The sequence below is a fragment of the Glycine soja genome, chromosome 19, assembly GCF_004193775.1.
Source record: "Glycine soja cultivar W05 chromosome 19, ASM419377v2, whole genome shotgun sequence".
Classification (NCBI taxonomy): Eukaryota; Viridiplantae; Streptophyta; class Magnoliopsida; order Fabales; family Fabaceae; genus Glycine; species Glycine soja.
Genome location: NC_041020.1, coordinates 38,013,082 through 38,026,788, shown reverse-complemented (window position 1 = coordinate 38,026,788; position 13,707 = coordinate 38,013,082). Strand labels below are relative to the sequence as shown.

The window sequence follows — 13,707 nt, the reverse complement described above, 5'->3', positions numbered from 1 at the left end:
CATATCAGAAACTTCTAAAATACTGTCCAAACAAACTATTTTTAATAGGAGGCACTATAATCATTATAGTTATTATTACTGCTTGTGATTCTTATTATTAAAATCAAACTATTTAAACTTCTTCACCGTGGACCATTTGCCAATAAGTTCACCGTAGAAGCACCAGTGAGCATAGTAAGTTGGCGTTTCATTATTTAGTAGTCTTGATTGCAAGATAAAATTATTAATTATAGTTTGTTATAAGCACTTTGACTGTATTGTCAAGTAGTCTCAAATATTGATCACCCATTCGATAAAAGTCAAATTATTTTCATACAATTTAAATACCTTTTTTAAGTTAATTGACACACAAATCATTTTAGGACATTGGTTTGATGGATCATATGCCAAGGTGATCTACTATAAATCATTAATAGTAAATTTTATTGGATAATAAATTGAAGCTAGTAAATTAAATTCATTGATACAAATGATATTGTTTTTCATCAACCAAATTTTCCAACATGTTTCATGTCAGAAAATATATTCAAGTTTGTTAGTATTTCTAATGTTGAAGCAAATTCTCGTTTAAGTATAAAGCTAACTCATAATGAGTGTATTTGTATAAATAAGTCACCAGGAGTGTCATAAAAAAACCCCCACAAATACAAAAAGATAGAGTTCTCGTGAACCAAAATATCAACGTGTCCATACTACATAATAAATGATTGTATTTATATCTTAATAATGTAAAGTTGTTACGGAAAAGCAAAAGAAAAGAGAAGTAGTTTGTACATGATACTGATAAATGAACATGCAATCATTGAAAATTATCAAGGTATTGAAGGTTATGAAGTGTTATACATGAATATTTATATTGTCTTCACGAAAGAATGAATTATGAGTAATGAGAAAATGAGAAGAAAGAACCTAGGAAAATTTGAAGATTTTTTCTCGGATTGTTTGATATATATTTTCTATTGAAAAGTCACATAAAATCCATCAATATTCATACTAGAAAAGAATCCCCTGGAATCTTTATATTTTTTAATACCAAAGGAGGGGACTTTTTAAGTTATAAAAAATATTAATTGAATATCACAATATTTATTTATGTTATTTAAAAAATCTTAATTGAATATCTTAAGACTTATTTTTATAAAAAAAATATTTTAAAATCCGTCAAAATCCTAGTCCAATACATCCCTCTTAAAATTTTGGTTCTTGTAGTCAACTCTTCTTCTTATTTTCCTTTCATTTTCTCTTTAACCAAACAAAAGAAAAAACGTCATTATATGTGTTTTCTTTTCTCTTAAATTTCTTTTCTTCCATTTTCACTACTTCCAAACAAACCCTAATAAGTAGGAATTATCAATGTTGAAGTTGGGATAAATTTTCAAAAATTTTCTCATTTTTAGGTAAAAACAAACAAATAAACTTCTCAAAGATATTTTCTTACTCCCAACAAAAAAATATTAAACCATCATTTCCATAATTATGTAAATAAAAGGGGTTAAATAAATATTTTAAATTTGTGTGTATTCTTTGTAATAATCAACTATAGGTGACTTTTTTTAATAGATGTATAAGGGATTTAGTGATGAAAGACTACAAAAGGGTGAAGATCATAACTTGGGAGTTGTTACTAGATCAAAATTGAGGGAGTTACAAGGAGACATTAATAGGAAGATGATTTTATTTGTGGAAAAGGATGATGGAAGTGAGTTGAAGATCATAATTTTGAGTCAACTTCTAGATTGAGATTGCTTATTATTTTTGGATATTTGTAATTAGACTTGTTGGGTTTTTTGTGAACTTAAATGTTTTCTTTTATTAAGGCTTATTATGTTATGTTGGGCCTTTTTTAGTTACATAGGTCTTCTCATTAGTGTTAATATAATAGGTTCTTATGACACATGTAGAGACATTTTTTTATCAATGAAATTTTTTTTAGCTTGTCAGTGGGAGTGTTTCTCTTTGATTCTTCCTTGAAACCCTTGGGTTCTTATCAATGAATTTCATTTCTTGTGGTAAATCAACCTTGACTCGTCATTTCATCCAAATTGTGGCAAGTTACTCTCTCATTTTTTTTATTATCTAAATCCATCCTTTTTTTCTTATTGTAAAAGAAAATCTCAAATTGATGATGCAGAAATTTGATTCACATTAGAAATTTTTTAATAAAAGGAAACACTTAAGTCCACAAAAAGTCCAATGATAAAGATTCAAAAACAACAAGCAATCCTAATCTAAAGGTTGGCTCAAATTTATGATCTTTAACTCACCTTCTCCATAAACGAGATCATTTTCATATTATTGTCCTCTTGTAACTTCCTCAACCTTGATCTAATAACAACTTCTCCCAAGGTAAAATCCTCACAACTTTATAGTCCCTTCATTGTCAAATTGTTATATGATTATGGAGTTATGACTATTTTCCTAACTCAATCAGTGCAATTTTTTTTTTACTTTCTTTTATATTGTTGGTTTCTATTTATTGAATTTTTCTCCAATTTTTTGAATAACCTTATGTAATTCTATCTTAAATTTGTATGAGTATAAGAGCCCGTGCAATACACGGGCAAACTGATTAAGCTTTCAATTTTTTAGTTGTATTCTATGTTTTCTGCAAATCATTATGTTTTGTATCCATTATTTATAAATTTGTAGAATTAGGAGTAGATATTGTAATTAGAAGTCATTTTGGTATCCGCACTTATATACATCATGGAAGTCTCAATTTTTGAATTTAAATAAAACAAATGTACCAATAACAACATGCAAATGATACCAAAAATTAATTACCTCTAACACAACCACATAAATTGAAAGTATCCCAAGCATGCAATTTCCAAGGAATAATATGGAAAGAAGTACATGAAAGTCAAATGTAATAAAATTGGAAATATATACATGTTTGTTATAATAAAGATGTTTAGATAGCTAATAACTTTACAAAATTATAGAATTATAATCTAAAGCATTATTTGTGGTATCGTAAACCACCAAGAGTTATATATAATAGCTAACATAAATTCGTACAAATTTTTTTAAAATATTAATCCAGAATAGAGCAAAGTTGTCTTTTGGATTTGGAAACTCAAAAATAACTTCTTGTCTAGCTTCCAAATTTTTTTCAACTACAAAATACCTCCATCCAAAGCCTATTTTTGGAGTCTTCCTCCAATGATTCTAGACAATGTTGCATTCTACAATCCCTTCCAAATTGACATGCGTGAAATTTGCATTTTTCATGAATGAATGCATGGAACTTGGCACGTCCTGAAATTAAGATTAAGTTGATGTGAGATATATTAAATATACAGTATTCAATCCAGGATTGTTTCTAAATTTCAAAAAGTCTCGAATCACTTACCAAACTGTTGCACGTTGCTTTATACTGATTTAATAGGACTTTGAACGTGATTAGGTTAGGATTTTGCTTATAGAACGAATGTCATTTTGGAAAAGCTCGTGGTTGAGAGTTGCTTTTGAAGACAGTCAGCAGGAAAACTAATGATCCATAATAGGTCATACTTAATTGATTATTGTTTGTTGATCCATAAAAATCTCTGAGCTAAGTCTAACCAGCCACTATAGTTGGGCTCTGAAGATTTTTGTTGTATTTAACAGAGTATACGTTGTCATCTTTGCCTAGAAGATGCCAAGTATCATCTAATTCATCTTTCCATTTGACAACAAAACTCGTACTAATCTCACCATAAGACTACATATAAAATATACTAATTTAAACAATACTGAAAAGTTATGTAAGTCTTGAATATTTGAGGATAGTGTTTAAATTGTAACCTAATCCTCAATGTGTACTGTGTTGAACATATGAGTTTCTTTTTTGCTAATTTTCATCATTAGTTTAGCCATGTCTTTCCAACACTTCTGATCCTCATCCATCATTCCTAAATTCCAGCATAAATAAAGGATATACACGTAGAATGGTCAAGCATACATAAAGATGAAAATGTTGAAGCCATGTGTAATATAAAGTGTGAACCTGTTATGCACACAAAATATGATCTCATGTCAAACTGTTATGACACCAAAGCATAATAACAGGATACACACATAAAATTTTATGTTTGTCATTGCAAGATATTTTTCACATTGCTTCCAGATAAAGACACTACATCCACCTATTATTTTTAGACAAAAAATTAAAATTTATAGGTTGAAAGTATCAGTTTTTTGTTTCACATTCACAAAAATCATGAGCTAATACACTGATGTTGGTATTTTTTAACAATTTAATGAACACAAAAATGTCGCATCAATTGAATAATATGTGTAATCCATAGAATTTTGGAATATCATTTGACTGTAGTGACCTTTAGTAAAGTTTGATTTTTTTAATGGTTTAATAACACACATTGCATATATCCATTTTTGTTATTGAAGAATGATATTTCTAGAATGAAACAATCAATTTTGTGTTTCAAATTAAAAGCCCTAACATAATTTATTGTGACATGATAAAGTTTATCTCAGTGATCACCACATTCGACATGTTTGGTTAACCAAGTTTAGATTTTGTCACATAAGATCAAATTTAGATTTTGCAAGGCAGAATGGACCATGGCGGATCATGATTGGGATTGGGTGTCAAACGGCTTAAGCTTGCTCTAGCCATGTGTTTTTCTTCTTCAATGTTGGATACATTCCGATCATGTACCATCACGGTCTTTGTTTTCATATTTTCACGAAACAATGTCATTGAATTAAGTATCATGTAATAGAGACAAAAATCTACTTTTCTAAGTAAACTTTTATTTAATTTAGGCTCTTAAATGTGAGACTCCTATATTTCTTATATCAGAATGTTTAATTTTTCTTTCCTTTATACAGTTTGAGCTTAAGTTGCCATAAATTTTTTTAGAACCATTTGTAATTTAAAAATTACCACAAAAATTGATACATAATTTCCATTTTTAAATTTTTAAATTAAAAACCAAACCATTGCTTTCTTCCTGGCATTTTTTAAACTACTCAGTTTTTTAAATTTTAAAATCTCACACTTATTGGCGATAAAAAATATTAGAAAAAAAAATGTTAGAATAGTAAATTAATTTGTTATTTTCAGCCATTAAGGATCAATAATCTAACCCCACTATTATTTAAAAATAGGCAGTTTTTTTTTTAATTATCAAGGTCTAAAATTGCTGTTATTTAAAACTCCTATTTTTTTTAATTTTAAATTTCTAAACTATCATACTAATTTTAAATTTTCTTTTTATCTCTTCAAAAATAATCAATTTTTCAACTGCTATGTTTTTTTTTAGTTTGTTTTTCAGTGAAACACTCTTATAATGACCGAAACTTTTCGGTTTTTTAAAGAAATTTCTTTAATTATATTGTCTCCCTTTACAAAAAATAAACAAATAATGAAGAGCAACAAAAATAACTAATTTCAATTTTGAAAGCGTCCTAATCTCTTATTGATGTTAAATCTTTTTTTCAGTTCTTTTTTAACAAGTAACCAATTTTCATTTAATTTGAAAATTGTCTATTTTTTTTTAATTTAAATTATATAATCTATTAATTTTTTAATTAAACATTCCATTTATTTAACTATAAAATTTACCAATTTATAATTAAGTTCTCAACTATTCTTATTTATTTTTTTATTTTTTACTATTTAAAAAAATGTTCCTGTGTGTTTAGAAATATGATAATGTGGTTATTGGAATTTTTCGGTTTTTTAAAATAAGAATGAATGCTATTTTTTTTTTCTTTTTACCATCTTTTTTTTTATTTTGATCTTTTTCGCCTGTGTGATTTGAGATATGAATAGTAATGTGTTTCTTATATCACATGAGACTCTTATATTTTTTATATCACATGCTTAATTTTTTTTGCTTTTTGCAGTTTCATGGCTCAAGTTGTGAGGTGCAAAGATAGAAAATAAGTCAAATGATATTTTTAATTATAAGTGTCATGTAATTGAGTACGAGTACAATTTATTATAATTATAATTTTTCTTTAATGGTGGTGGTTTGAACATTATGATATACTTACAGAAGAAGCATATGTATACCTACATTTCTATTACGTTAATTCTTTTTTTGTGATATTTGATATACTGTAACATTTTCTTTTATTATGCATTCACATTTTGGTTTAATATATTTTTTTCTAAATACATGTTTATACATATGCATTTTTTTTAACTTTGTTTGCCTCTATAACATAAGGTAACTATTGACTGGAAAATTGTAAACATACATAAAAAAGGGTAAAAATAAATTATCCTAAAAAGAGATTAAAATAAAATCAGATCGTCAATTCTAGGCAAGCAAGAAAGTAGGTGTTTGCATAAAATATGCAATCAATCATGCAACAATTATACACTATGTGTATATAACAGTGTACAAACCCATCATTAAATAATTTCTTAATAATATAGTTGTAAAGACAGATTATAAAAATAGTATATAATATACACTACCCATTTGATCTACACTTTTTATTCGCATTGATCTACCAGTTTTCTTTTTTTATAATAGCATTTGGAGTTTTAAAAATAAAATTAAACAACCATTTTTTTAAATAATAATAATTAATTTAAAAAAACAAGAATAAAATAACGAGTTAATTTGAATTTTTAAATTAAAAATAGGACAGTTTTTAAATAATAATTGGTTATATCATTCATCCTTAAAAATTTAAAAAATAAAACTTTTTTTTATATATTCCGTGAAAATAATTAAAAAATATCAAGTAATTTAACATAAAATAGGCTGTGAATAAATCTTCAAGAAGGAAACAAAAGATCTGTTTACTATAGTTAATCTGATCTTTTATTTTTGATAAATTTAATTAGATTTCTTAGATAAATTAGATTTTGTTTGTTTATTTTTAAATTTTTTAATTTGGTCTCCTATTCAAACTTTTAAAAATAAAGAAATCAAATTTAATTTATCTTAAATAATAAGAAATCCAATCAAATCTATTAAAAATAAAAAAATTAAATTAAGGAATAAAAAAATAATTGATCTAATATTTAGATTTTTATACTATAATTCAATAAATGGTATAAATTTATGCAGACACACAGGGCGAGGGTTTCTGCTAGTATAAAGTATTATAGTGAGTGTGGTGGATGCCGAAAACCTAATCAGAAAAAAAATCGTAGTTGGAGGCGCCGCACTCCACTCCACTCCAATCAATCAGATACTAGCGATGGGGAGGAAGCGAAAGGTAGCACCGAAATCTTCTGTATCCGCCGAGCCCCCGCTGAAGCAACACCAACCAAAACCCGAAAATGCCGCTCAGGAATACGAAGAAGAGGTCGAAGAGGAAGTTGAGGAAGAAGAGGTAGAGGAAGAGGTCGAAGAGGAAGAAGAAGAAGAGGAGGACGAAGAGGACGAGGAAGAAGAAGAAGAAGACCAAAAAGACCAATACCAGCACCAACAACAACAGCAAGACGAAGACGACGACCCGATCTCCAAGCTTCTGGAACCGTTGAGCAAGGACCAGCTCCTCATCCTTCTCTGCGAGGCGGCGGCCAAGCACCAAGACGTGGCTGAGAGGATCCGAAGGGCGGCCGACGAGGATCCGGTGCACCGGAAGATATTTGTCCACGGATTGGGCTGGGACACAACCGCCGGAACCCTAATCAGCTCGTTCCGCCAGTACGGCGAGATCGAGGACTGCAAGGCCGTCACCGACAAGGTCTCCGGCAAGTCCAAGGGCTACGGCTTCATTCTCTTCAAGACCCGCCGCGGCGCGCGCAACGCCCTCAAGGAGCCGCAAAAGAAGATCGGCAACCGCATGACGGCGTGCCAGCTGGCATCCATCGGTCCGGTTAGCAACCCGCCGCAGACGGCACCGCCGGCGGTGGCGGCTCCGTCGTCGTCGGTTTCGGAGTACACACAGAAGAAGATCTACGTGAGCAACGTCGGTGCGGATCTGGATCCGCAGAAGCTTCTCGCGTTTTTCTCGCGGTTCGGGGAGATTGAGGAAGGGCCGTTGGGGCTTGACAAGGCTACCGGAAAACCTAAGGGGTTTTGTTTGTTTGTTTACAGGAGTCCAGAGAGTGCAAGGAGAGCATTGGAGGAGCCTCATAAGGATTTTGAAGGGCACATTTTGCATTGCCAGAAGGCGATTGATGGGCCCAAGGCCGGGAAGTTGCAGCAGCACGGGAATGTGAATGCCCAGGCGCAGCGGGCCCAGTTTCAGAGGAATGGTAGTGTTGGTACTAATGCTGCTGCTGGGTATGGTGGTGGTGCGGCGTTGCAGCCCGGGCACTTGATGGCCCCGGCTGGGCCGGGGATTGGGTTTAATCAGTCTGCTGCTGCTGCGCAGGCCGCACTGAATCCGGCAATGGCGCAGGCGTTGACCGCGCTGCTGGCATCGCAGGGGACGTTGGGGCTGACGAATTTGTTGGGGAGTATTGGAACGAGTGCTGCAGTTAACCCTGGTGTGCCTTCTGCAGGGGCTGCGGTGCAGGGTGGTTACAGTGCTCAACCGAATATAAGTCCCGGTGTTGTTGGAGGATATGGGAATCAGGTGGGGTTGCAGGTGGCGTATCCGAATCAGAATCAGAATCAGCAGATAGGGCAGGGTGGGTCCGGAAGAGGGCAATATGGTGGTGGATCTGCGCCCTACATGGGGCACTAGGTATGATGTTGGTGGTGTATATGTGTGATCATTTTTGTGTGTTTGATAATTTGGTGTCTTTTCCTGTTTGGCTTTATTTTTTATCTGCTGGGAACTTTTTTTTAACTGTAGCAGGGAATAGGATAGATTTTGCGGGGAGCTAAAGCAAAGTAGTGGTTTTTCTTGTTTGGGTACATTCTTAGGGTTTTTAGTGCCAAAGGTGTCAAATAGGATATATTTATTGCTTAGCATGATCCCAAATTGGTCATTCTTTTTGGCTTTTGCCATGCCTGGTTGCCTCTTCTTGTTGTGCTTTATATATTTGTTTGTCTGGAACATAATTATATATGTTCATTCATATTCGTTGATAGGAGTATTGGTGTTTCCATCTATGTCACTGGACATGAGGATGAAACGATTTATGTTAGACAATGAAAATGGAGGTCTTGAGAGTTTGGATGAGGAATGTGTGATATCCTGGTCCAAAACAACTCATTCTTTATTCTCGGTATTCTATGCAAATGTTTTAGAAAGCTAAATAGATAAGGTACATAAGGAATTTTGGAAGTAACTAACCGAGAATAAAGAATGATAGTGGCCTGGAATATGTCAGACGTGCATTGTTGGACAGAGATAATTTATATAGGTTTTCATTCACAAACATTCTTGTTTTATGTGTTGCTTTTTTGATTTTATCTTTTCAATAGGACAAGCAGTAGTTCTTTTCTTTGATTTCTCTGTTGGATTAAGAATGTACCCCTTCATGGTTGGGCAGCTCTAGTTAATCAGTAGATTTCATAATTAGTATGTTGGACAAAAATATTTGGAGTTTTTAAACCAAAACATACCTAATAGAGTTTTTTTTTTTTCCTTTTCAGAAGCTACTTTAGCTTCTGGAAACTCACATTATTATTATAAAAATTTTTAAGCAGACCTTTTAGTTTTAAAGGCACTTTTATTTGAAAAGGGCTCTAACAAATGGGCCCTTAATGTTTGGGCTCATTTGCATTATAGAAAGGATCTTACAATCCATGTTACATCCTCAAGTTATGATCTTTTAATCCTCTTTCATTCTTGAACAATGCTTGAGTTTTGCAACATTGCTCACTGAAGAACAGAGGCTTGGACTGCCAGTGTGACAGACAACAAAGAAGAAAAGAGATTGACAAGATAATCGACCAACTACCAAGAGAGGATTCAGTTAAGATAGGGTGGTGAGCTCATTCATTTTAGGCCACACACCTTGGTATTGGATTGAAGTTGAGTCACTCGGATCAAATGTTATTGTCACGGGTGCCCATTTGTGGAATATTAATGATACCAGTTTCAAGTATCCCCAGCTATCTCACCGGAAAATGTTCTTCTATGAGGATAAAATCCAAAGGCAGCATGAAATTCCTAGTCTTTTGTACAGACTACTTGGTTGTGTTTATACTTGTGGAAAACAATTTTTCTTGGTTTTTTGTTGGCTCGTGGTTTTCTAATAATGTTGAATGTTTGCAACAGTTTTTTAAACCTTTCCAAATGTGATATTCCAAGCACCTTGAAAAATCAAATTATTTTGAGCTTGTTATTTGAGTTTCAATAGTTCTCAGCCAATTTTGCTAAAGCTTGGTTTTTGGGCCCTTTTTTTCCCAATTAAATTGTTTTCATGTTTTTTTATTCATTTTGCAGATTCCACATAAGTGCATCAGTATTTTATTACTGGCCCGGTGATTCTTCTGAGTTCTGAAGTTTAAGGAGCTGATGCAATTGGCGTGTTTATAATGAAATGTTACTTACTACAATGATCAGAATATTTTAATTACCAAATGGAGTTCTGTTTTCGCGACCTACTTTTTCTTATTTTCTTCCATTTCAAAATATTGTAGTATTTTGATTTTTAGTTTATCTTCAAAAAAATTCCTGTGGAACTGTTTTTGTACTGCAAATTGAAGTTTTATCAGCATTTATGAGGAGTTTGGGATGCTGTACAAATTATATTTTTAAATATTTATGTTTGTGTGGACAAATGTGCTGCAACTTGGTATTCTTGTATTCTCGATAGTTTTTATATAGTAGTTTGATACAGTTTCCCTATGTTTTTTATTGCTTTATTTATTTCTTACTTTTTCATTCTTCTTTGACATGTAATCATTGAAATGAAATTGCATAATATGCCAAGTGCTTTTGGTTATCAATACCATCTTCCCCTTGAAAAGATAAAATGGAATGAAGCTAACTTATCATTTTTCTTTTGTTAAAATAGTTTGTGTACTTAATCTTTGCAGTTATTTTGCAGGTTTGACGTCCATACTTATATATAGTCACACACCAATAATATAACCAGTTTAAATTAAAAAGGAAATAAAACAAATGCTTTTCATTTAAGTTTGATTTTGATCTGCTTGTAAAGTTCGCACATTTTGAGAAATCTTTTTATGTAGTAGAGTTCCTTAACTAGGTATGTGATGTAGATTTTTACCTCCTTCCAACAGAAAACCACAAAGAGTGCACTTGTTTTTTTGGGGCTCAATCTTCTCTTTTAACATAAAATTTTGAATCTTTTGTCATAATGCTTATTTAAAATTGTCTTTTTGAAGTATGTCAAAGTTGTGCAATTTCTTTTTTCTTTCTTTTGTTTCTCTAGTTTTTCTTTTCTCAAAGGACTGATTTGAAACAATCTTTATCCTTATGTGGCATTTGATACACAGAATCGATTCATGTTTGGGGATGATGATATTCCCAGGAATATAAAATGTATTCAGTTATGTTCAGAAAAATATACCTACAGTGAAATTTTATTGTCAATTTTCTTATCTTCAAGGTGGAAGATTTTTATTTCTACCTATTCAAATTATTCCCAAAAATTTCTTATGTTCAGAAAATAATTTTTCTTCTTCTACCAAATATTAGAAGTTTTGCATGTACTGAATTCCACCTTGAATGGTTGTATCATGCTTTTGATCATCATCACTCAAACTTTTTCATTTTTGTTATTGCCGAAGCAGAGTATTGTTTCTGGCAAGATAGGCTTCATGTTGGTTGGTCTGAATTCTTTCAAACTTTCTTTCAAACTTGCAAAATGTTGCATGTTTATATTATAGAAGAAACCAAATTTTGTCATTGAAATTGTGTTTTATGGATGTTTAATTTTCAACATAAAATCCTGCTTCTGAAGTTAGAGATGAAGTTGACTCAGTGATAGTGATAATGGGTTTGTCTGTAGCTCTGCTTATCGTCTAATGAATAGGTGGCTTTGATGGACTGGAAGGTATGCTGCAGTGCATTATGTCTAATTGCTTATTCTTTGTTTTAGTTGAATGGCAAGTGTGTTGTCTCTCTCTGGCTTTTTACTAGAGAAATTTGCAGCCTTAAACCTTGTGTATTTAACTTGGGATTTAAAGAGGGCTGTTGCTCGGTTTCTCAATCTTTTGCTTCTTTGGTAGATAGTCATCAGTTCTTGCGTCTTCCCTCCCTCTGAAAAACTAATAAATTATGCATGCTTGCCTTTTCTGAAACAAAGGCATAGAAAACATAATTTCAATCTGAATATATCGATACTTCGATTGCTTGAAACAACTGTTTTACTTTTCATGTTGCATTCAATGTGTTGAATAGAACTAGGTTTGTTATACATGGCCTGTGGTTTTTCTGAGATGTTTCTATGATTTTATTCATTGTGAATCCGTGATATTTATTAGTAACATGAAATATTGCATTGCTGCTTTTTGATCGTTCTGGGCTTTTGCCAGTTCAAGTTAGATGATGCTCCTTGTTTTAGTCTTTCATGAATAATCTTCGAATCTATTTATGATGACCTATAAAATCTGGTAAGAGGGAAAGTGTCCCCGCCCTACCTTATTATATTTTATTATATGTTATAAGATTATGATGTCCTCCGCCGAAGGAAATAAAATTATTAAAATAATGGCAGAATAGTTTTTTTGTTATTTATAATCTATTTCATCATTTTGCAAGTATTATTTTATCTATATTTATTATATTTTAAAAAATATAATTATTATAATAAGGGGATATATGCACGAGTCTTGCATGGGTACAATATTGTAGGTTTTTTTAATTATTATTTTATATTCTAAATTGGTAATTTTTTACATTCTAAATATTTAAAGCATAAAATTGGTATTTAAATTTATAGTCATTTGCTTCCTGAGCTATTTAGAGTTATAAATAAAATTTTAATGACTTTTATATTCTATATATTCAAATTATTTTATAGAATCACTGAATCAAAACTATGTAAAAGCATTTAATGGCGGTACTAGTCATACGCCACCTGAGTGGGCATAACAGAAATGGAAAACAAATTTCTGTATTGGTTATCAAAATTAATTTTGTAGTAATAAAGTATTTTATCTGTTATGTAAAAATAAATTTAATTTATAATATTTAATGCCCGTCCATGTGGGTAATAGTGAATGAGTAGATTAAACTTGCAGACGTTTCCTTGGAAATAGAATTCAGAATCCATAAAGAAACGATATTGTTGTTGGCTTGAGGAATGGTGATCGTGAGGCTGATCTTCAAGAATGGAATCACCGAATAATCTAAGTTTGTTTTGGTGTACGCCGTTGTCCCTGTTGAGGGGTTCAAATGTAATAGCCATCTTTTGTATTTTTACACATGCATAGATTGACCTCTATAGCCATATATCTGTTTCTTTGTTGTAGTCATATTTGTTCGGGACATCACATAACATGTCTTGATTTTCCTTCTTTTTTTTTTTTTTTTACAATTCTTCTATTCAGTTTGTAAAAAACAAAAAGAAGCACGACAAATTGTTGGTATTTCCTTGTCAAGATTATCAGAGAGGAGACAAATGGATGGGACTGATCCTCCATATAGTAGAAGATTGGAAAATAAAAAACGAAGTTATTTTACTAGTATTTGTTACCTGTCGGGTTCTTGTTTAAGATCCTGTGCATTTTCTTAAAAATGTTTCACATCAAAGTTCTCTTTAGACTTAAATGTACGTTGCCAGTCCCGCCCACCAAATTACACAATTATTCTATACTTTTAATTACTATTCAACCTTTCTTATAGGGGTATTAGTGTAATATATACAGATTATTGTAATATTTTTAAACATTCATGATTGTTAGTGTGACAAAC

The 13,707-nt window shown here is 31.6% G+C and overlaps 1 protein-coding gene across 3 annotated transcripts; it reads left to right on the top strand.

Moving 5' to 3' along the window:
• Window positions 1-7,059: 7,059 nt before the first annotated feature.
• On the top strand, window positions 7,060-13,288 carry LOC114400216 (UBP1-associated protein 2A-like). Of its 3 annotated transcripts, none has more exons than XM_028362555.1 (2): window positions 7,060-8,613; window positions 9,711-10,165. In XM_028362555.1, exon 1 carries the CDS (start codon window positions 7,174-7,176, stop codon window positions 8,611-8,613), a length of 1,440 nt encoding a protein of 479 aa, XP_028218356.1. In that variant the 5' UTR covers window positions 7,060-7,173; the 3' UTR covers window positions 9,711-10,165. The 3 variants fall into 3 exon arrangements, with proteins under 3 accessions (XP_028218356.1, XP_028218355.1, XP_028218353.1); XM_028362554.1 differs by having other exon boundaries at window positions 9,706-10,165; XM_028362552.1 differs by lacking the exon at window positions 9,711-10,165 and adding an exon at window positions 10,267-13,288 and having other exon boundaries at window positions 7,061-8,613.
• Window positions 13,289-13,707: the final 419 nt, after the last annotated feature.